The 23,530-nt window shown below is 37.7% G+C and overlaps 3 protein-coding genes across 3 annotated transcripts; 2 read left to right on the forward strand and 1 right to left on the reverse strand.

Annotated features, from left to right (window-relative positions):
- Positions 1-21: 21 nt before the first annotated feature.
- On the reverse strand, positions 22-3,318 carry LOC128199945 (tubulin-specific chaperone A). Its single transcript, XM_052899888.1, has 3 exons — positions 3,108-3,318; positions 651-878; positions 22-162 (listed from the first exon to the last, which is right to left on the reverse strand). The coding sequence occupies exons 2-3, from the start codon at positions 857-859 to the stop codon at positions 30-32; spliced, it is 342 nt and encodes a 113-aa protein (XP_052755848.1). The 5' UTR covers positions 860-878; positions 3,108-3,318; the 3' UTR covers positions 22-29.
- Positions 3,319-3,651: 333 nt separating this feature from the next.
- On the forward strand, positions 3,652-12,269 carry LOC113519557 (myogenesis-regulating glycosidase-like). The gene is given in 9 exon segments (XM_052899899.1): positions 3,652-3,800; positions 5,180-5,278; positions 6,035-6,205; positions 7,093-7,753; positions 8,777-8,969; positions 9,241-9,305; positions 9,897-10,188; positions 11,039-11,195; positions 11,976-12,269. Coding segments are annotated over 9 exon segments (1,851 nt in total). The 5' UTR covers positions 3,652-3,775; the 3' UTR covers positions 12,164-12,269.
- A 934-nt stretch (positions 12,270-13,203) lies between these two features.
- Positions 13,204-19,062, forward strand: LOC113517801 (myogenesis-regulating glycosidase-like). Its single transcript, XM_031907259.2, has 9 exons — positions 13,204-13,318; positions 13,828-13,971; positions 14,301-14,504; positions 14,915-15,575; positions 16,068-16,260; positions 16,910-17,019; positions 17,440-17,713; positions 17,977-18,133; positions 18,768-19,062. Exons 1-9 carry the CDS (start codon positions 13,294-13,296, stop codon positions 19,043-19,045), a joined length of 2,046 nt encoding a protein of 681 aa, XP_031763119.2. The 5' UTR covers positions 13,204-13,293; the 3' UTR covers positions 19,046-19,062.
- Positions 19,063-23,530: the final 4,468 nt, after the last annotated feature.

The raw sequence follows: 23,530 nt of genomic DNA on the forward strand, positions 1-23,530 counted from the left end.
TAAAATTAGCAAAAATAATCCTCTAGCAATTACGACGTCGTTTCTGGCAGCTGTTTTTCAGCTTCTTTTAATACTTCTTGAGCCGCTATATAGTCTTCGTGCTCCTTTAGATCTTGTTCAGTTTCTAATGTATTTTTGAGGTCTGCAAATGCTTTTATTAGCCTGAAACGCAACCAAAGCTATAATTAAGAATAATTATTTTGATTTGTTTTTACAAAATAAAATTTTACATTATCATATATTTTCAAGGTAGGTCAGTTATAGTGTATACAGAAAATAAATGTCAGCAAAAATCTACATAACTATTTTAATGGACTACAGTGGCAAGACCTTTGTTATTGACAAGAACAATGCCTATATGCATGAGTCATGTATAAGTATGTTTAAAAAACTGACTATACAATCACATAAACTATCATAACAGAAAATAAATAAGTAATAATAAGTACCTATAAATAAATTTTACATATAACTTACTAGGTAAAGTTTTTAAATATGTAATAAACAAAGACACAAATAACCTTCACCTTCATAACCTAAAAACAGCTGACAAATCAAATCCTTAAAACTTAACTTTAGAAGCAAATAAAATTATACTGTGTTGCCTTAATAATCAAATAAAGTGTTAAATATAACAAAGAATGCCTTACCGCCGCTGACAATCCGGTACCATCATCAGGGACTCCTGCAAAACCTCCTCCTGCTTTCGAATGTTATGTTCGTCCTGGCCTTCGTCTTTTATCTTTTGTATCCTATCCTTCTGCAATTCAGCTTCCTTTTCATACACCACTTTCTCCTTGGCTATGCGTTTTACAACGCCGGTCTTTATTTTTATTTGCCGAATTCTAGGATCTGCCATTGCGGATAGAGACGTACACCTTTTTTTTTAAAAAAGGAATTGACAATGAGTAGTGAAGGGATTCGAGTTGCTTTTCACTTGAGTGACTCGAGTAGTTTTTATATTACATGCACTCGAGTTAAATTTTTGACGACTCGAGTTTCGAGTGACTCGCGTCGACTCGAATTACGAGTGACTCGAGTTGACTCGTACCACTTGAGTGGTTTATACCGAACCGATTAAAAAATTTAAATTGTGACAAGTTTACCCGCGGTAGCAGGAAACTTTTAAGAGAGAAAATTCTTCCTGATGCTTATCATGCCGCACGCACTATAATTGTAGATATTCTACATTTAGTTGAATATACGGCTGCTACAACAGATTTATGGACTTCTGACAATAATAAAGCATACCTAACTATTACAATACTTATAATTCAAAACTTTTTTCGCAAACTGTTACTACTAAAGAGGTTACGGAGAAACATTCTTCTATTATTTTAGCAAGTGCTGAAGTCGATATTATCGAAGCCGTTAGGGAAAAATTTATCAATTTATTTTTTTAAAGTAGTTATTACACCAATTTCAGTTAAATTTATTATCTCCTTAAAGATACATTATTTTTGTTTTTTTTGTTGAGTTTAAGTTTCATTTAAGTTAATTTTAAAACACGTATATTATTACATAAATTGTGTAAGAACATAATAAAACTGTTTATATTTGGATGTCATGAAAGTTCCTTGTTAGAATAAATTAAATTGGATTAGAACTTATTAGTAGTAGATTATAATATTTTAATTTGACTGATAGTTGATATAAGAGGTTTCTTGATTATGTATGACAGGTTTAGTTTGAAGGAAAATTCTATTTTTTACATTTTGTTTAGATTTTTTTTTTTTTTTGAGAAAATGAATACACATTTTCTATGTAAAATTAATACTGTTTTATTCGTTTTAAAATTTTGGTCACTCGAGTTTTATATTCCGAGTGACTCGAGTCAATAAAAATCACTCGAGTTTTATCTTCACTCGAGTGGCATTCGAGTGAGTAACTTATCAGAACCGAGTGACTCGAGTGAAAAAAACTCACTCGAATCCATCACTAACAATGAGTATAAATCTAAAGTAAAAGAGACCGCACTTTATACAAGCCACGGAAATCGACCTAGTCAGTAATATATTACCAATCTACACAAAATCCTCCTTTTTGTCATTATGGTGACCAGCTTGATGTTCAAAATGGAAACTAATAGAGTTATAAAGATACTGTAATTAGATAGTTTTCGATATAAATTAAATGTAAATATTTCTCACTAAATCATGAATCATGTGATAAAAGAAATATATAAATTTTATGTCAAATTGCACGTTTTGATGAACATTTTTTTTAGCTAGAATAAAATAGCTAGAATAATATATTACCTTGAGATCTCAATTTGGTAATATTATTGATAGCGAATACAAGTTTTCAACACTTGTCAGAATACCTGGTAAATTTTTAGAGCCACAACCGCGTAATAGAATCAATTTTAATTATATATAATTAGTTATATATAGTCGTAATTCCCACGATAAAATAAAGAGAAATATGAAGTATAAAGCTGAAACTGCTCTACAAATAGTTTACATGACAGTTTTTTAGTTTTTTTTTTTTTTTTTTTTTTTTTTTTTTTTTTAATAGTAAAACAGTATTTTTGTTAGTTAAATTAGCATTATTGCGATTTTATAATTTAACTAAACGTTGGCATGATGTTTTCTGACCAAACCCATACATTTAAAACTAATATGGAAATTATGCGAGACTGGAAATTGTCATTTGAAATTAGAATAGAAATGGGTTGCTATCTGAAATATTTAACTATGTTGAAATACCTTTGTAAACACAAATGAAGCAATGGGTATTTTCTTCATATTTTTTATTTATTTAATTCGTAATATTTAGAGTAATAAATAAACTGGTAACCTACTTGAAAGAAAAACAATCTTTGCTCTTAAAAACAGGACTAATTCTTTGTCTATGCCGTCATCTGCTTACTATATTTAAGTACTATATTATACTTTTGTTATTTCCCTCATATATCTTACCATACTCAAAAGTACGCGTAAGCAGAAGATTACCCTGTTCTCGTACCATCCTTCAAAACTCAAAGAACATGTGGAAACAAATACCTTTAGCACAGCTGTTCGACGGCAGAAACACAAGAACTAAATTACCCGCGAAAACAACTTTCAAAAACTTATATAAAATGTACTGAATATGTAATTACGGACCTTTATCAGCTTATTCCAAGGGTTTATCGATAAACTGATTCTTACATGGACCAATTTATATACTGAGGTTGACACTATTTGAATGAATAGGAGCAATTTGATTTACTCAATTTAAAAGTAAATCTTAGACTTCAAAAAGAATCAACAAAATTGATACACTCTATAATATTATTCGGTGATAACTACTTCTTTTTGAAGTTTGAAAACTAAATCGATCTCGTGACTGCAGTATATGTATGAAAAGATCAAATTAGTTAATTAATATTGCTTGCTAGCAATGGGACCACTACGTTACTAAAAATGTCCCTTGACTCGCCCCTCTCCGCCACGCTAACAGAATATATCCTTCCCTCCCCCCCCCCCCACCGCCATCAAATATTTGCTCAGTTGATACAAGATTGTTTTAGATGAAACGAAAAATGAGTCATAAATTATGTCGCTTGGGAAAAGTACCTACTTCAGTTATTATCATCAGTGATTTTTCCAATTGTTATAAGATTTCCATTACATATTGCACATTTTAATCTCAGATTAAGTATATACTTGTAGGCAAATATCTACATTGATACGGATAAAATTTGATATAGATATTAGATACATAACACAGATAAATATTCTCGTAAGATCACTTGCGTGTTTTCCTTAGTTTTTAGCATTATTGTATCGACATGAAGTGCTTGTTGCTATTAGCAGGTAGAATTTATCTATATATTTTTACTCTGTCACTTCAATTGTTTTTCCCGCGCAAACCCTTATTTTTGTGGTAGTTTTGGGACATCTTTCCTCATTGTGTTTATGCCTTTTAATATATAATAAAAGATTGTATTTCACAAAAAAAAAAGGCTTCAATTGAAGTAAAACTAGTTATTTTAATTTAAAAACCAAACTACGGAACCGATTGTAATAAAATTACTATAGGACCAAACGCGTTTGTCCTCTGTGTTATAAAAAAAAAAAACGGTGAGTACGTCCTTTGAATTAAAAAATAAAATTTCTAAATCGGTTTATAACTGACGGAGTTATGACGTAACGAACATAAAAAAAAGGAGAAAAGATATAACTAAATTGACAATCGTCTTCTTTTTGAATTCGATTGAGAAATCCACGATGTTCGTTCACACTAACCTCCGAAAACTCTGAACAAATTTTAATAATTTTTTCAGTCGTGTGTTGACTGCTTCGATTAAAGAGATGAGGTTAAGTAATAAGCAGACGCGATTATAAACAAATATTTCTGCATTCATCTTGCCATCATAGTTTTATGAAGATTGAAGCAGCCGTCTTGTTTAGTAGAACAAAAATTTGCATATTGTAAAGCGAGACTTTGTACAAAAGTCGTTTGATTGGGTACCTCTGTCCCATTCGTGTTTCAACCGTAAAACAGTTGTGTTTGTATGGCTGTGTTTAGGTTTGAAGGGTGGGATATGGCGTGAATTTACAGGGTACAGAAGAATAAAATCTCAGTCCTCAGGAATGGCAACACATGGGGGTATCATGGGCGAAATACTGCTCATTTCTATAGGCGACGGTTACCACTTTCCATCAGGTGGGCCGTCAGCTTGTTTTCCATTCTAAGTTGTAGAAAAAAAAGTGATATCACTCGTAGATACAGAATTCCACGTTCCAAATTTAAATATCTGTAATTATTGTTTTTTGTTAAATGTATGTGTATACATATATCTCTAAGAATATATGTGTGTATGCGTGTGTATGAGCGTGTGCTTAATTTTCGTTTAAATGTAAAATTTTATTGTATACCATATCATATTATATCTACTATCATACTATATAACCATTAACTGTCTGCAGCTGAACATAGGCTTTCTTCTATTTAGAGAGGTTTTAACAGTTGCTATCACGTTTGGGAGGTTGGTAGGCAACCACAATTAGGCTTGGGTGATAATTTATGAGAGACACTGCTGCCCACGCCTCAACCATTAAGTTCCTTTAGTCCCCTCTTACGACACCCACGAGAAAGAATGGAGTGGCCCATTCTATGCCGGAACTACACGGCGTATACATCTTATTGTATACTTCTGTCTAATGTCACACTCCTACTTTTGTCACATCAGGTGTTACTTTGACCCTGGGCGCCGTACACAGGTCAACTGCTCGCGACTTTTACGCAGAAGACCGTGCGGATGGAGGATACACTCTCAAGGCAGACTCTGGTAAATAAATCGGAATCGAAACTCTTCTATCTTGTAAAAATAGAGACAAACTAGTGATACCTAGAGACCTAATTACAATCACACCTCGGAAGGAAGGACATGGATAATTAAATGGGGTCTAGTTAGTAATGGAGTTTGACAGCCCCATTTCTAGCAATATGCCTTATTGGGTCGACCTCCACGTGGTTCCCCCTGGAAACCATCGTGAACAATTCTTGTTGCATTCGTCACGATGGGCTAACTGACCTACTTCATCCTCATCTATCATCCTTCACTGGTGCCCCGTCGGTGTATACCGATAGCGCGGATGGGGTTACTATTCCCTTATCATCCATTAAAAAAAAGTATCTTCACTGGTAGCAATATACCAAATGTACAAAATATACCCGTAAAATTACAAGATATGAAAGCATAACACCATAGTCCTTAGGAATGACAACCCATGAAAAAAATTGGGGCAGACAAAAACAATGTAAAATCAAATGCTCAAATACAAAAAGACCTCTTTTGCTTCCTCCAAGATATATGTATAACAATTAACAATGATTCCACTTTCCATTAGGTACATTGTCAGCTTGCCATTCCACGTTGCAATTCGCATGTCTTTTGCTAGTGAAACTGAATTTTTTCTCAAAGATCATGAACCAAAAAACAATAAAAATTTCTCATGCCAAAAGCAGTCTATAAGAACTCTTTCAACACCAGTTGTGAGTGGTCAGTGATCTTTCTTATACCCTTATGTTGTTTTTCTAACAGAAGATGGTAGTACCACCATTCTGGGTCACATTGGTCGCAAGGTATCCGTTGACGATGACGAAGTAACCTTCCACCTAGACTCCGAGTACGACGAGGCAAGCGGAGGTTTCAAGCTGAGCATACACTGGGATGGGCCCCGAGATACAATCTTTGAAGATTGCTACGATTTTGGTAATACAAAACTCTGATTACTAGCACCTAATCCATTAAAAGTGGGGGAGGGGGGGGGGGGGAACGGGAACGTTAGTAGTGAGATCCAACAGACCCGTTACTAACAATATAGGGTATATTAACAACAGGTCGACCTGCACGCGGTCCTTGGAAACCATCGTGATTAATTTTTGATAAATTTATCACGATGGGCCAACTGACCTTTTTCATTCTCACCTATCATCCCTCACTGGTATCCCGCCGGCGTATCCCGTTAGCGCAGGCAGGGTGACTATTCCATTTCCATCCATTAAAAAAAATCCATTAAAAGTTGTGTCCCCCAAAAAGACATCAATTATGACAAAATCAGTTATTTTTAATTGAAAAAGTAAATTATTGAACTAATTTTGAAAAAAATTCAGTCGCCACGAATATGTATAATAAGTATCGATTCCAATAAAAAAAAAATTCAAAATCGATTTATATTTATTTATTCCCGGCGATATGAGGTACCTAATATAAAAAAAATTAGATCCGAAATCAGAACCTCCTTTTAAAGTTGGTTGAAAAGTGCAAAGCTAAAGATATAAAGATATTAAAGAACTTTAAATGTTTTTTATTCATGACGCTGGAACTGCTTAGTGGATTTTAATAATTAAGAAAGAGATTAAAAATGGTACACAGATAGATCATATCTTAGTATAATAAATACGTAGACTACATTTTATATCAATTGTCGAGAGCAAAGCCACGGGTTACAACTAATAATTTGTAATAAATTCAATTGTATAAAACATTTTACGTATTTTAAGATTCAAGTTTTATTTAACATTTATCTAGGCAACTTTATTCACTTTTGTCTTTATTCAAATCTCTTTAAAGTATACTATTTAGATCTTTCCGAATAGGAAATAAACAATGGTACGGAGGTCCTGAACAAAAAGAACAGCACTGGCCAATACAAAAGAGTAAAATACAAAAATACTCCATAATTTCCAAGGAAGATGACAACGCTGCCATATCAGAAAGATACTGGCTTAACTCCGATGGCTGGTACATCTACGTACAACCGGATGTACCTCTATTCGTAGACCATCATAATATACTTGACAACCATATCTGCTTCATCGCGGAAGTCGCCGATCCCTACTCCTTGCAGCGTACCCACAATGTCCTTAAATACGACATATGGTTTTTCGATAATCCTAAAATTGCTCATCAGCATGCCATCAAAACCTATCTGGGCAAACCCTCAGGAATTCCTGACTATAGAATGATCCAGTACCCAATTTGGTCAACTTGGGCAAGATACTCTCGGGAAATAAATCAAGAATTACTTTTGAAGTTCGCTAATGAAATAGCAAATAGCGAATTCCCGAATGCCCAATTCGAGATCGACGATTTGTGGGAAGTCTGTTATGGATCGCTTACCGTTGACGAGAGAAAGTTACCTGATTTCAAACAATTAGTTCAAGATATTAAAAACCTAGGTTTTAGAGTTACAATCTGGGTGCATCCATTCATCAACAAAGATTGTGACCCGTGGTACACAGAAGCTTTGGAAAATGGGTAAGTATACTGTTATTAGTACATTACTGCAGCGCCCAGCAACTGAGGCATTGATGGACGAACGTGCAAATGTGGGCCTAGGCGTAGCCGAGGCACACATACGTTAGTCCATCAATGCCTAGTTGTGGCCAAGACTTGTATAGTACTTTTCTCAAACAATGCGCGGAAATCAAAAACACAATTTTACTTTTTAAGTTCAATGACGAATAACGAATAATAATAATTTTTCATGCGCCATAATGTTCCTTTGTTTTTTTTTAATAAACAGCTTTCTATTAGCAAACCAGTTCGAAATTTAAATAAAACCTTATATTAGTTACCTCCTTGGTAGCCATGTTTCGAAGTAAAAGGTCATTCCATTTTTAAGTTACAGGACAGATATGAGTTTACATAGTAATTTATCTGGCCGCAAAACACGACAGATATGGATTTTCCGGCAACTTTTGCCGGCCGCTGTCCGCATGTATCTGGCCAGTACGGCAATTTTGATTTATCTCGAAGAAGATTGTCAAAATAATGCTCACATTTCCAAGCACGTTTGAGTAAAAATATTTACCTCTGTCTTACCTCTTAACGTCTGTGTGTTTGACATTAGCATCATCATCATCATATCGGCCGTTAACTGTCCACTGCTGAACATAGGCCTCCTCGATAAAAAGAGGCTTTGCCAGTAGTTGCCACATTTGGCAGGTGGGTTGGCAACCGCAGTTGGACTTTGGTGATGTTTTAAAAGGAACGTTGCTTCCCATCGACCATTAAATTCCGTCTAATCGATATTAGCACATTTAAGATTATTTTCTATGGTGAACATAGCGGCTTAAAAAAGCCTCATATACATATAATCTTTGATATATCTTTCATTTCAAGAGAGTTTCCTTCGACTCCTGGAATGGACTACAGACAATTTTGAGGTGGACACAAACAATACGCCTGTGATCTTTGAAGTTTGAACTACTAAACTTTGGAAACTAGTCTATAAATGTAAAATTTTTCTTTTTAAATAACGATTATCTTTTTGTTTAGTTACTTAGTCCTCAACGAAGCAGGCAGCCCTGACACGTCATGGTGGAACAACAACGGCTCTGTCCCCGGGTACATAGACTTCACCAACTCCAAGGCAGCTGCCTGGTACACGAACAGAATTCGTAATCTCATCGAAACATATAACATTGACAGCTTGAAATTTGACGCCGGCGAATCCAGCTGGTCTCCACAGGTACAGAATGTATTTGAAAGGATATACAACATATTATAATGTTCTACATTTTACAATGACTTTTTTTTTGTTATTTGCTACCTACATGAAACTTGTATTAAAACTTTAAATCTAATCATAATAAGCAAAAATCCATTTATTATGTCCGATTAAAAAAAAATTTGTCCGCGACCCTTAAATGACTTTATTTAGAATTCTAGCTCAAAATTCAAATAAAATAACTTTTTGAACACTAAATACTGCGGATTTATGTAAATTTCCATATTTTCAGATTCCAGTACAAGAAGGCGATATCGATCTACACCCTGGTCATTTTTTATATATATATATATATATATATATATATATATATATATATATATATATATATATATATATATATATATATATATTTTCAGGGGCAAGAAAAATAATTCTTTTAGTTAATATTCGAGCTTCATCGAACAGCAACATGGTAGAGCTATCGGACGGTTTCGGCTTAAGTCGGCTCTGTTCGCCACTTCGTGTGTGTGTGTATGTGTCACGACAACGACGGCACCTTATGCGTATTTTTATTTTATATTATTTTAGTCAAACTTAAATAACTACTACAACAATTATAACAGTTTTACAGTCCACTGTTTTATTAAATCTTCATCTTTTATTAGCAAAGGCCTAAACAAATTCGGCTCGAAGGACCAATTGTGGACTGTAAAACTGTTATAATTCGTCGGCTCTGTTCAGAGCCGACTTAAGCCGAGACCGCCCGACGCCTCTCAGTGTTGCCGTTCGATGAAGCTCGAACCATTATTAATGAATAATCCCTAAACCTAAAGTGCTAACAATAGACTGTCGAGTCGATATCCACGACACCACCCTAAAAATCATCGTAGTTTGATTTCTGGTGGACTCGACACGATGGACCAACTAACCTAACTTCAACTTTACCATAAAAAATCATTAACCTGGTTTCGCAATCTTCAGAACGCAAGATCTCCCGGTTTTCGTTCGTATGGTTGACAAAGACACGCTATGGGACTTTAACAACGGCTTGGCTACGTTGATCACCACACTTCTTCAAATGAATCTGAACGGCTACACGCTGGTGTTGCCAGATATGATCGGGGGTAACGGATATAATGAAAAGCCCAGCAAAGAGCTGTTCGTGAGGTGGCTACAGGCTAACGTGTTTATGCCAACGTTACAATATTCCTTCGTGCCGTGGGATCACGATGATGAGGTAACAAGCAAAAAAAAATTCTAGAAGCTAACCTTTTCGAACAAGAAATTCTTCAAAAGAAATTCTAAAAGTAATGCTGCCCTTTACTCGACAGTGTTTCTACCGTGAAGCTTGCATGGCTGTTGTGGTCTGAATAGTAGGATACGGCATTGAAGTTATAGTGTACGAAAGCATCATCATAATTCAGCTCAGGAATGTCAAAGATTTTTTTTGATGGGTGAAAATGGTATGGTAACCCCGCCTGCGCTAACGGGATACGCTGGCGGAGCACCAGTGAAGGATGATAGATGAGAATGAAAACAGGCCAGTTAGCCCATCATGATGAATTCATCAGGAATTAACCATGATAGTTTCCAGGGAGAACCGCGAGGAGGTCGACCTGGTTGGGTATATTGCTAGCAATGGGATTCTCAGTCTCCATTACTAACAATCCCTTTCCCCCGATGTCAAAGATTGAGAACCATTACAGTACATGTGGTACAGTGATACGAGGCTATCGTTTATGTCAATAGGCGATAGTTAATATTTTTGATCAGGTCAGAGCCGTCAGCATTTTGAAATAACCAGTAACATAAAAAAAAACACGGTGTAGTTCCGGCATAGAATGGGTCACTTCATTTTATTCTGTGAGTATCGTAAAAGGCGACTAAGGGAATTTAATCGTTAATAGATAGGCAGCAGCGTCCCTTTTAAAACATCACTAAAGCCTAACTGCTAAGCGTGATAACTGCTGACAAAACCACACAATGGCAGCGGCAATCTTTGGGGAAGCCTATGTTCAGTGAAGGACAGTTAACGGCTGATATGAATGAATGAATGAAAAAATCTCTGTTCGTTGTGTCCCTGGCAGGCGGTAGAGATCTGCCGTCGGTACACGGCTCTACACGCAGAATACGCAGACGTTATCGTAGAAGCTATGGAGGCTTCCGTGAGGGACGGTACTCCCGTCAACCCGCCCATTTGGTGGTTGGACCCCACCGATGAACACGCTCTCGCCATCTGGGATGGTAACTATTTTCAACTCTCTCTCCCTTTATTTTTTTTTTTTTTTATAACACACGGGGCAAACAAGCATGCGGCTCATCTGATGGTAAGTGACTGCCGCCGTCCATGATCACCCGCAACACCAGAGGCATTGCAGGTGTGCTGCCGGCACATAAAGGAATATGCTCTTTTCTTGAACGTTGTATCGGTTCGAAAATACTGTTGCTGAAAGATGATTCCAAGCATAATTAGTTATTTTTACAAACGGAGTGTATCTGTTCCATTGGCAATGATATAGTGTATCAAATCAACCAATATGTAGACTTAATTGTGGTTAATGCCTATTAAATTCTTCAAGATAGACCAGTGACCTTACTTCATAGATTACCTATCATTCCTCGTCAACACCTAGTACAAAAGTCGATTGCTTGGGTTCCTCTGTCCCATTCGTGTTTCCACCGTAAAGCAGTTGTGTTTGCATGGCTGTGTTTCGGTTTGAAGGTAGGATATGGCGTGAATTTACTGGGTACGGAGGAATAACACCTGAGTCCTCAGGAATGGCAACGCATGGGGGTATCATGAGCGAAACAGTATACTCTATTATGTCCATGCTCATGTCTATAGGCGACGGTAACCACTTTCCATCACTTGGGCCGTCAGCTTGTTTGCCATTTTAAGTTGTATAAAAAAAAGCACAGGCGTTATTTCCATCTTTATCCAGTAAAATTGATAAATTTGAATGCTAAATTAAAGGGTTTCTTAGCCATTCCAAGTTGTATTAGAAAAACAACTTTTATTCCCAGAATTCCTTCTGGGTGAGAGATTGCTCGCCGCCCCCGTGGTGGAACAAGGAGCTACATCCCGGGACGTGTACCTACCGCGGGGCTTATGGCGAGATGGCACTACTGGGCAGAGCTATTCCGGCCCTACCTGGCTATTGGACTACCCAGCACCTTTGGACACTCTGCCGTATTTTATTCTGGAAGATTAAATGGACATAAAATATTGTTGATAAATAACGGTTATACCTATATTTTTCTGATGTCATACATTTCAATAAAGTTACGATATGTCTAAAATCATTAATAATTTGTGAAGTTTTTATTTGGTTTCCTATATTTTCCATGAATCTTTATGTTTTGGTTTAAAGGCAGAACTTTCGAACCGACTCCAAAAAGAAATAGTTTTTCAATTCATTTGTATTTTTTTTTTATGTTTATTGCCTCATAACACAGTCAATTATAAATTGATTTAGGAAATTCATTCACCAAAACCTAATTTCTTTTCATCAATTATGTTATGGAAACCCGTAGACGTAAACAAATACAAAAAATCCAATTTCTTATACCTTGATGAGTTATAACAGAGAGAGACTTTGTACAAAAGTCGTTGGCTTGGGTGCCTCTGTCCTATTCGTGTTTCTACCTGAAGCAGTTATGTTTGTATGACTGTGTTTCGATTTGAAGGGTGGGATATAGCAGTGAATTTACAGGGTATAGAGGAATAACATCTGACTCCTCAGGAATGGCAGTGCATGGGGGGTATCATGGGCGAAACAGTATATTCTGTTATGTCCATGGTACTGCTCATGTCTATAGGCGACGGTTACCACTTTCCGTCAACATGTTTGCCATTTTAAGTTGCATAAAAATATTATAAGATATAGGAGCTTGCTATCTGTTGTTTTCTATGTATACCATATCAGGTTTTGGTGATGTTTTAGGAGGCACGCTACTGCTGTCATTCCTCGACCGTTAAGTTTCCTTAGTTGTCTTTTACGATACCTAAACTAAAAGAAGGGATGGCTCATTCTATTTCAGCACCAATGGACGGTTTCTATATATAGTTTGGATGTATTTACTAAAAAAAAGCATACCCCGAATATTTTTACCGGTTCTTTAATACCAATAGTACAAGTTCTGCTTAGTTTGAGAACAAGTAAAGACACTGTAATTTCCTAGTGCTATTTGAGATAAAAAATTTGATAAGTATATATAGGTTAACAGACTAATATTTGGCGGTTATCGTTCATGACGAGCAATCGATGATAATATTGATAAATGTATTTTGAGATATTGAGATAAAATCATAAGATTTATATTTTTAGTTGTTGCTGTAGTGATGGCACCCATAGGATCTATTTTAGGTAAGAAACATTTTATTGATTACCAGCTCTGTCCCACGGCTTGGCTCGCGTAAAACGGTGTTCTATATTTTAAATTAAGATACAATCTATACGTGTATCGAAGATCATTCAAATCCGTTCAGTACTTTTTGGGTCAAAGAGTAACAAACGTCTATTCATTTATCCTTAGAAACTTTCACATTCATAATAGGAGAAAAACACGTCCTAAGAAAAATCTCTCTAAACTTTGTAAAAGTGAGTTTGTTTGTTTGTTACTTCTTGGAGCTTTGACGGCACATCTTCATCGTATCATCATCTTGGCAGGCGGTTTGGCAACCGCAGTTTGGCTTTTGGTGATGTTTTTAGAGGAACGCTGCTTCCCATCCCTCCACCATAAGCTCCCTTAGTCGTCTCTTACGGCACCCACGGGAAAGGAAGGGGTGGACTATTCTATGCTGGAACCTACACGGCTGTAGATAAATCATTTTAAGATGAGATTTTTTGAATGTACATTGTATAAAAATTTCCAGCGTTCTTAGCGTTAGGCGCGCGGGCGTTTACGGCACACGCGCCGGCGGGGGAAGCAAATACGAGTCATCAAGTGCGGATTGAAGATGTCATGCTGACCTTGATACCACAGCTGACAGGGGGCTTCCAGGTTAACCTTATTACAGGTATAGTATCGATAATTCGATCACAGAAAATGTCACTTTTTTAAGTCCAGTCAGTTGCTGACATAATTATAAGAAACCAGACTTTTGAGGTACAGTCCAATGCGACAGATTGGGGAAAGAGATTGTTAATAATGAAATCCAGCTGGCTCATTGCTAGCAATATACCCTATCAAGTCGACATCTATGTGATTCCACCTGGAAACCATCGCATGCTCGTTTGCTCTCTGTGTTATAAAAAACAAGTACACTAAAACTCAGTTTTAGTTAAATACACGCCAAATTTAGTTATCTACGATTCACTGATTATCTATCTATACGGTTTTCATCAGAAAATGAGGAAACAACCATAGGACATATCGGACGGTCCCTCGTCTCCAGCATATTTATAACAGAGGAAATAGAAGGCGGGGTGGAAGTGCAGATAGGTGGAGCGAACCTGACCATACACACAGTTTCTGATACCAACGCTAGAGGGATTAAGGTCAAATGGGTTGCGCCCACTCACTTGAGGCTTGAAGATTGCTTCAATTTTGGTAAGTATACAGGATAATTTTTATTTATACCACTGAGGTGGCAAACAAGCATACGACCCACCTGATGGTAAGCGGTTACCGTACCCTATGAACGCCTGCCATATCAAGAGTATTACGCGCGCGTTGCCGACCCTGAAAAAACCTCTTTATACCCCTTTTGAAGAACCCTATGTTGTATTCTCTTAAGAAAACCTCGGCAGGGAGCTCATTCCACAACCTAATTGTTGATCTTGATTCTTGATCCGATCTCGTCCGAATCCGATCCGAAGACACACTTCGAGATTGATAGGAACTGAATTGTAGAATACATACATTGATTCTTACGTAACCACACGGAGTTTGAACCGAGAACATACGGAGACAAGCTGTATAGTATGGAGCCGACTTAAAGACAATTGTCATTTTTGCAGGTAAAAACCATTGGTACGGTGGTCCTATGCAACTCAACCAGTTATATCCCATTGAAAAAGCCCAACAAATATATTCACCTTACGTTTCCAAATCTTCGGACAATGCTGCTATCGTTGAAAGATATTGGCTAAATTCAGCAGGACAGTACATCTATGTACATCCACAGGTACCTTTGTTTGTGGACTATTCTAACATACTAGGCAATCACATCTGCTTCGGTGCCCAAATCGCAGACCCCTATTCATCAAAGAGACCTCACATAGAACTTTCCTACGACATATGGCTTCTAGGGAATGTGAAAGAAGCCCACAAACACGCTGTGGCCAACTATCTTGGTAAACCATCAGATACTCCAGATTACAGGATGGTACAACATCCTATCTGGTCGACTTGGGCTCAATTCGGCGTTGACATAAACGAGACCAATCTTCTAGAGTTTGCTTATGAGATTAGAGAGCATGGTTTCAATGATTCCCAATTCGAAATCGACGATCTTTGGGAAGAGTGCTATGGTTCATTGACTGTCGACGAAAATAAGTTTCCCAATTTCACGGATTTCGTCCAAGAGCTCAAAGATCTGGGTTATCGTGTAACAGTTTGGGTTCATCCATTCATTAATAAGAATTGCGAGCCCTGGTACACGGAGGCTTTAAGCAAAGGGTAAGAGGTTAACTATTTATTACTATCGAATTCCTTCTTAACATGTCTACTTACTTTACTTTTAAATAAATCAAATGTAAAACTGAATTAATACAAATAACAATAAATAAATAAATGAGGTAAATAGGTAATATTTAAAAATATACACAATATTGCATTATCTAAACAAGCATTTTCCTTTTATTTCGATCAATAAATTCAAAAGAAAGAATTGAAGACACAGTTTCTGAGAATTTACTGTTGGCATCTCAGTTTCATATTGTAGCTTAAAACATTTCCAGAATTACACAAATCTAATAACATCTTGTTTATTAAAATTCATTAAATAAAAATAAAAGCTATACCTTACGAACGAACAACTTTGGAAATTTTAATTAGAATACATTTGAACATTGCATCTTTCTTTGACAATCGAGTAAAAAAATAGATGCGCAAAACAGGCGCATTAATCTGGCAATCTTTTTAGTTTTATATATAAAAATCACTTTACAGCTATCTTGTTTTGGACGAATCCGGCAGCCCGAATGGCACATGGTGGAATAGCAACGGCACAGACTCCGGATACGTTGACTTCACCAACCCCAACGCTGCGGAGTGGTGGTACGGCAGGGTGATGCAACTAAGAGACGTATACGACATTGATAGCTTCAAATTCGACGCTGGGGAAACGGACTATGCTCCACAGGTAAAATTCCACGAAAAAAAAACAACTTCATTGTGGCAAAATCACTTACGTTGATTTATAAACTAAACTACTAAACCAATTTTAATAAGATTTGTATGTGATAAGTCATTTAAAAGAAATAAATTTTCGAAATCAGTTTACAAACGAGACTTTTGAAGTTGGTTAAAAAAATTTATTTGTGCTACGCTGGTAACTGATTGAGACACTGAACTCTGTATATAATAGAGCCAAACTCCATAGAAAATATCCTTAAATACGTCAACGCGACCATGCTTCAGAGTACCTCATCAGTGATTCGCTAGCGTATTTATTTATTTGCCTTTACCAAAGTATTGTTCTTCTGCGAGATTATGAAAGCACCATAAGACATGATATGCCGTGTGGTTTAGACACAGAATGGGCCACACCTTTCTTTCTCATGGGTATCATAAGAGGCGACTAAGGGGATTTAATGGTCGAAGGATGGGCAGTAGCACCCTCTCAAAACAACACCAAAGACCTAACTGCAGTTGCCATTCCGCCTGCCAAGCGTGGCAACTACTGACAACCCCCCCCCCCTCCGTATTGGGGAGGCCTATATTCAGTAGAGGACAGTTAATGCCAGATATGATGATGTCGCAATATCTTTAACATCTCATTTTGTTCACAGATATCTGAACAACGCGGCGACATAAACTTACAACCTCATCACATTGTTGAGGCCTATGTGAGAACTTGTGCTAGATTCGGAAACATGGTCGAAGTTCGAACAGGCTTCAGGTGAATTCTTTTCTATATTGTCGCTACTTTAGATTTCTTGTGAAAAGACAGAGGAAACCTGAATTTAATAACTTTATTTCCAATGTTCTCAAGATCGTTGATAATGAGTGTTTGAAGACCACAATAGTCATTTTAATTTTGATAAAGTATTAGCGCTATTGGTACAAAAGGCGGTAAAAATACAAACAACTAGTACAAAAGTACTGGCGGAACACCAATGATGCATGATAGATGACGATGAACTCAAATCAGTTAACCCATCGTAACGAATTCTTCAAGAATTAAACAACAGTTGTTTCCCAAGAGACCTCATGAAGATCCACCTGATAATAGTAGGTATACTGCTAGGATCAATGGTCTCGACTACTAACAATCCCCTCCACCTTCATACTCAACTAATAGCTCTTATGAATCTTCAAGGACCCAAGATCTTCCAATCTTCGTGCGCATGGTGGACCGCGATTCCATCTGGGGCTTGAACAATGGGCTATCATCAGTCATCACGACGACACTCCAGATGAACTTAAACGGGTACACCCTGGTTTTGCCAGACATGATCGGAGGGAACGGATTCAACTTGGACCACGATCAAGCAGACTTGCCGAGCAAGGAGCTGTTCATACGATGGGTGCAGGCGAACACCTTTCTGCCAGCGATGCAGTACTCTTTTGTGCCATGGAATTTTGACAACGAGGTAAAAAAATACCAATCATTTCAGCTTTATCTGTCCATTGCCGAATATAGGCCTCCCCCATAGACTGCCATAAGGAACAGGAGCGTTTCTTATGGCAGTTTACAATTGGGAGGATTTTGCCAGTAGTTTGCTTGACAGGTGGATTGACAACCTAAGTTTGTGTCATGATGATGTTTTAAAAAGGACTATGTAGCACGTTTCTAGACCACTGAAAACTAAAACATAAGCAATTGTACTTTATTTAATTTATACGTATTTTTCAGACGATAGAAATAAGCAAGAAATACACGGAACTGCATGCGGAGTACGCTGATGTAATATTCGATGCTATGCTGGCCTCAGTTAACAATGGTACGCCAGTGAACCCGCCGATATGGTGGCTCGATCCCACGGATGAGGAGGCACTAGTCATATGGGATCGTAAGTAGTCATCCTCATTTCAGGTAGCTAACCATAATTGGTTATGGGGGTAAATGGATTGTTAATAATGGAAAATAGTAGCCCCATTGCTAGCAATACCCTCTATCAAGTCGAATTCCACGCGGATCCCCCTGGAAACCATCATGGTTAATTATTGTGGAATTCGTCATGATGGGCTAACTGACCTGCTTTCATCGTCACCTATGATCCATCACTGGTACCCCGTTAGCGTATATCGATAGCGCAGGCGGGGTTACCATTTCATTATCACCTATTAAAAAAACCTTTACGGCCGGGGGAAAGGGCTTGTTAGAAATACGGACTATGAGACCCATTGCTAACAATATAGGGTATATTGTTAGCAATGGGTCTGATCAGGATCTGATCTGAATAGATCAGGTCGACTTCCACGTGGTCCCTTCTGGACACCATCGAGCTAAATCCCATGTGTATTCATCACGGGGGGCTAACTGACCTGCCTTTTCATCTTCACCTATCATCCTCCCTGGTGCCCCGCTAACGTATAACATACTAATAGCACAGGCGGGATTACCATTTCATTTCCACCCTAAAAAGAATACCACTGTTGACTGTTATATTGGAATAATGACTATATCAATCCGATCATTTACAGAATACCTTCTTGGCGAAACGATCCTAGTCGCTCCAATTCTAGAGGAAGGCAAGACATCTCGTGACATCTACTTGCCCAAAGGTATCTGGTGGGAGTGCGGGGATCCAGCCAAGGTTCACGCGGGTCCTGCGTGGATCCACAACTACCCAGCTCCGATCGATGTACTCCCATACTTCGTTAGAGACACGTCGTCCGAACCTGACTCAGCAACGACACCCACTGTCACTATTCTCTTACTGTTTTTGGGAGTTGTCGCCAATTTTGTAAATTTATACTAACATATAATAAAGCAGAAGAGTTTGTTTGTTTGTATAAACACACTAATCTCTGAAAGTACCAGTCGGTAGAAAATAACTCAAAATCATATGTCGAGATATAACAATATTCCGAGCCCAGCATGCAATCGGAATTACAAAAGATGTGATTTAAAAAAGCTTGTAAACAAACCTATTTGAATAAAGGCGACATCAATTTTATACTCATAAATATTTGAAAACCAATATTTTTGAGGTTATAAATAGCAACTCGGCGATATTAAATGTAAAATGCGAGAATAACAGTAAACAGGATGCATTGTATTGTTACTAATGAGAACTCACGCTTATCTCGCTCAAACAGTTGTAGATACCATTCGTCAAATTAATTAATGTTTCTTCTAGGTTGGCAACGCGCAGATGACACCCCAAGTGCTGCGGGGGGAAAGGGATTGTTAGTAACGGAGACTAAGAATCCTATTGCTAGCAATATACCCAACCAGGTCGATCTCCTCGCGGTTCCCTGGAAACTATCATGGTTAATTCTGATGAATTCATCATGATGGGCTAACTGGCCTGTTTTCATTCTCACCTATCACCCTTCACTGGTGCTTCGCCAGCGTATCCCGTTCGAAAGGGGGGTGAAGAGGTGTCTTTATAGTCGGCAACGCACGCGTAATACCTCTGGTATTGCAGGTATTCATAGGCTACGGCAACCACTTACCATCAGGTGGGCCGTATGCTTGTTTGCCACCTCAGTGGTATAAAAAAATAATAGTTTTCAAAATTCACATTGTAAATTACATTAGGTACGTGATAAAATAATACAAACAAAGCATTGTTTGTATTAAATGTTTGCATAATTAAACAGCCCCATTAACACAGTGTAAGTAGCTGCGATTAAGATCAGATTTACTGTAATTGTGATTGCTTGCTACGTGGATTGATGTCACTGGTTATAAAGATATCAATTTTATGTTCCACGTAATTTAGCAATTTACATCTACACTAATATTATAAAGAGGAAAGATTTGTATTTTTGTCTGTGTGTATGTTTGTAATGAATAAACTCAAAAACTACTTTGCCGATTTCAAAAATTCTTTCACCGTTAAAAAGCTACATTCACTCTTAGTAACATAGACTATATTTATTGCTAGAAAAGTTTAGAGAACCTTACTAAAACCTTAGTAACGTAACTCAAGGTGTAAAAAAATGCTGTAAAGGATCTTTCGTCGCCTGCGCTGCGGAAACTATTGGTGATAGAACAAAAGTATGTTGTACAATATTGAAGAAAATATCAATAACTACAAAAAAACTTCGCGATAACTATATGAATATAATATATACGAACTATATGTTAATTTATTATCGTTATGTCATAATAACCACTTTTTACATTTTAAAAGTTGATAGAAATACGGACCAAAATTACACCATATTATTCATACTTCTGTAAAAATCATTGTTTTGGATACTACTGCATACATAAAGCACTCCTGTAATAGTTTTTCTTATATATCTTCCATGTACAGAGGGCCTACCGTGAAATGTTTTCCAAAATTTCGGAGCCAAACGAAACAGAAATTTGATGCTAAAATTACATTATACATGCCGTTTGGAAATATTTAAAATGTTAAAATATTGTTCTTTTGGACTTTTATGATAAGATGTATGACAAACGAAATGTTAAACTCCATTTATTGATCCGATTTTGGTATAAACAAAAACACGAAATTGAGTCTGAAATTTCGGAATTTCATTTCATGGTAGACTCACAGACAGCGACCGGTTACGATTTGATTATATGTATTGATGATTTAGAAATTAATCATCATCATCATTCCAGTCATTATCCGTCCACTGCTGGACATAAGCCTCCCCCACAGACTGCTATAAAGAACGGTCCCGAGCCACCTGCATCCACTGACTCCCTGCAATGCATTTGAGGTCATCACTCCATTTGGAAATTAATAAAAAGACTTAATAAAAAAATTTTGGGTTTAAGTGTGCAACAATGAAACACTATTACACCTATGTGGTATCAATTACACCCGAGTGGTCCACTCTTCAGGTGGACCATCAGGGCGCCGTCCCATTAGTTTACAAATCGATTTATAGGGCATTTTTTACAAGAACATCTATTGTTTCTTGATCATGTCATGTCTTGTAAAGAAGTTTGTAGAATCGTCGAAATTTATATATTTTTCTAAGTCAGTGAAAACCTGTTATTGGCTTTTTATATGAATAAATGATTGTTATAAGCTATAAAATATAAATTGTAAACTGTTAGTTTTCCAATAAATATATTTATTATTTTAAACTTTATTTTTTCGATCAGAGAAATTTATTTTTTAAGAAATTTGAAAAAAAAATTTATTTTGGAAATTCTCCTCATTAAACGGTTTTATTTAGCTCGACCTGTACGGTATTTATTTATTTGGGTCAAAATTAGAAATTGGAATTTAAGCACCTTCCCGTTGTCAGATTGATCTGAAATTTGGTACACACATTTAATTTAGATGACAATACAATATAATAAAATCAATAACATTATAAATCTAAGATGGCCGCCGATACAAAATGGCGGATTACATATTTTTCCTTAACCCCCGCAATATGGGTATCAAATGAAAGGGCTACACTAGTAAAACACGATAATTATGTCAAAATTTAAAATTCAAGATGGACGCCGTTCCAATATGGCGGACTAGGTAGATATTTTTCCACAACCACCACAATATGGGTATCAAATAATAGGACTACACTGAGACACCCAGACACTAGACACTCGGACACTAGACACTCAGACGCTAGACCTCAGACAAGACACTCAGACACCCAGACCCTAGACACTCAGACACTTGACACTCAGAAACACAGATACAATATACACTCTGACACTCGACACTCGACACTCAGACACTAAACACCAGACACTAGACACTCAGACACTCGACACTCAGACACTAGACACTAGACACTAGACACTCGACACTAGACACTCGACACTCGACACTCGACACTCGACACTCGACACTCAGACACTCGACACTCGACACTCGACACTCGACACTCGACACTCAGATACTTAACACTAGACACTAGACACTCAGACACCCAGACACTAGACACTTTTACAAGACACTCAGACACTAGACTCTCAGACACTTGACACTCAGACACCCAGATACTAGACACTCTGATACTCGACACTCGACACTCAGACACTAAACACCAGACACTAGACACTCAGACAGACACTCAGACACTCGACACTCGACACTCGACACTCGACACTCGACACTCAGATACTAAACACTAGACACTAGACACTCAGACACTCGACACTCAGACACTAGACACTCGACACTCGACACTCGACACTCGGACACTAGACACTCGACACTCGACACTCGACACTCAGATACTAAACACTAGACACTAGACACTCAGACACCCAGACACTAGACACTCAGACACTAGACACTCGAAACTCGACACTCGACGACACTCGACACTCGACATTCGACACTCGACACTCGACACTCAGACACTAAACACTAGACACTAGACACTAGAAACTCAGACACTCGACACTCAGACACTAGACACTCGACACTCGACACTCGACACTCAGATACTAAACACTAGACACTAGACACTCCGACACTCGGATACAAGACACTCAGACACTAGACTCTCAGACACTTGACACTCAGACACCCAGACACTAGACTCTCAGACACTTGACACTCAGACACCCAGAGGTTAGACACTCAGACACTAGACACTCGACACTCGACACTTGACACTCGACACTCGACACTCGACACTCGACACTCGACACTTAGACACTAGACACTCAGACACCCAGACACTAGACACTCAGACACTAGACACTCGAATACAAGACACTCAGACACTAGACTCTCAGACACTTGACACTCAGACACCCAGACACTAGACACTCTGACACTAGACACTCGACACTCGACACTCAGACACTAGACACTAGACACTCGACACTAGACACTCCACACTCGACACTCGACACTCGACACTCGACACTCGACACTCCACACTCCACACTCGACACTCGACACTCGACACTAGACACTAAACACTAGACACTAGACACTCAGACACTCGACACTCAGACACTAGACACTCGACACTCGACACTCAGATACTAAACACTAGACACTAGACACTAGACACTCAGACACCCAGACACTAGACACTCAGACACTAGACACTCGGATACAAGACACTCAGACACTAGACTCTCAGACACTTGACACTCAGACACCCAGATACTAGACACTCTGATACTCGACACTCGACACTCAGACACTAAACACCAGACACTAGACACTCAGACACTCGACGACACTCGATATTTGACACTCGACACTCGACACTCAGATAATAGACACTAGACACTAGACACTAGACACTAGACACTAGACACTAGACACTAGACACTAGACACTAGACACTCGACACTC

The sequence above is a fragment of the Galleria mellonella genome, unplaced genomic scaffold (genome assembly GCF_026898425.1).
Source record: "Galleria mellonella isolate WM207_F2 unplaced genomic scaffold, CSIRO_AGI_GalMel_v1 utg1217, whole genome shotgun sequence".
NCBI lineage: Eukaryota > Metazoa > Arthropoda > Insecta > Lepidoptera > Pyralidae > Galleria > Galleria mellonella.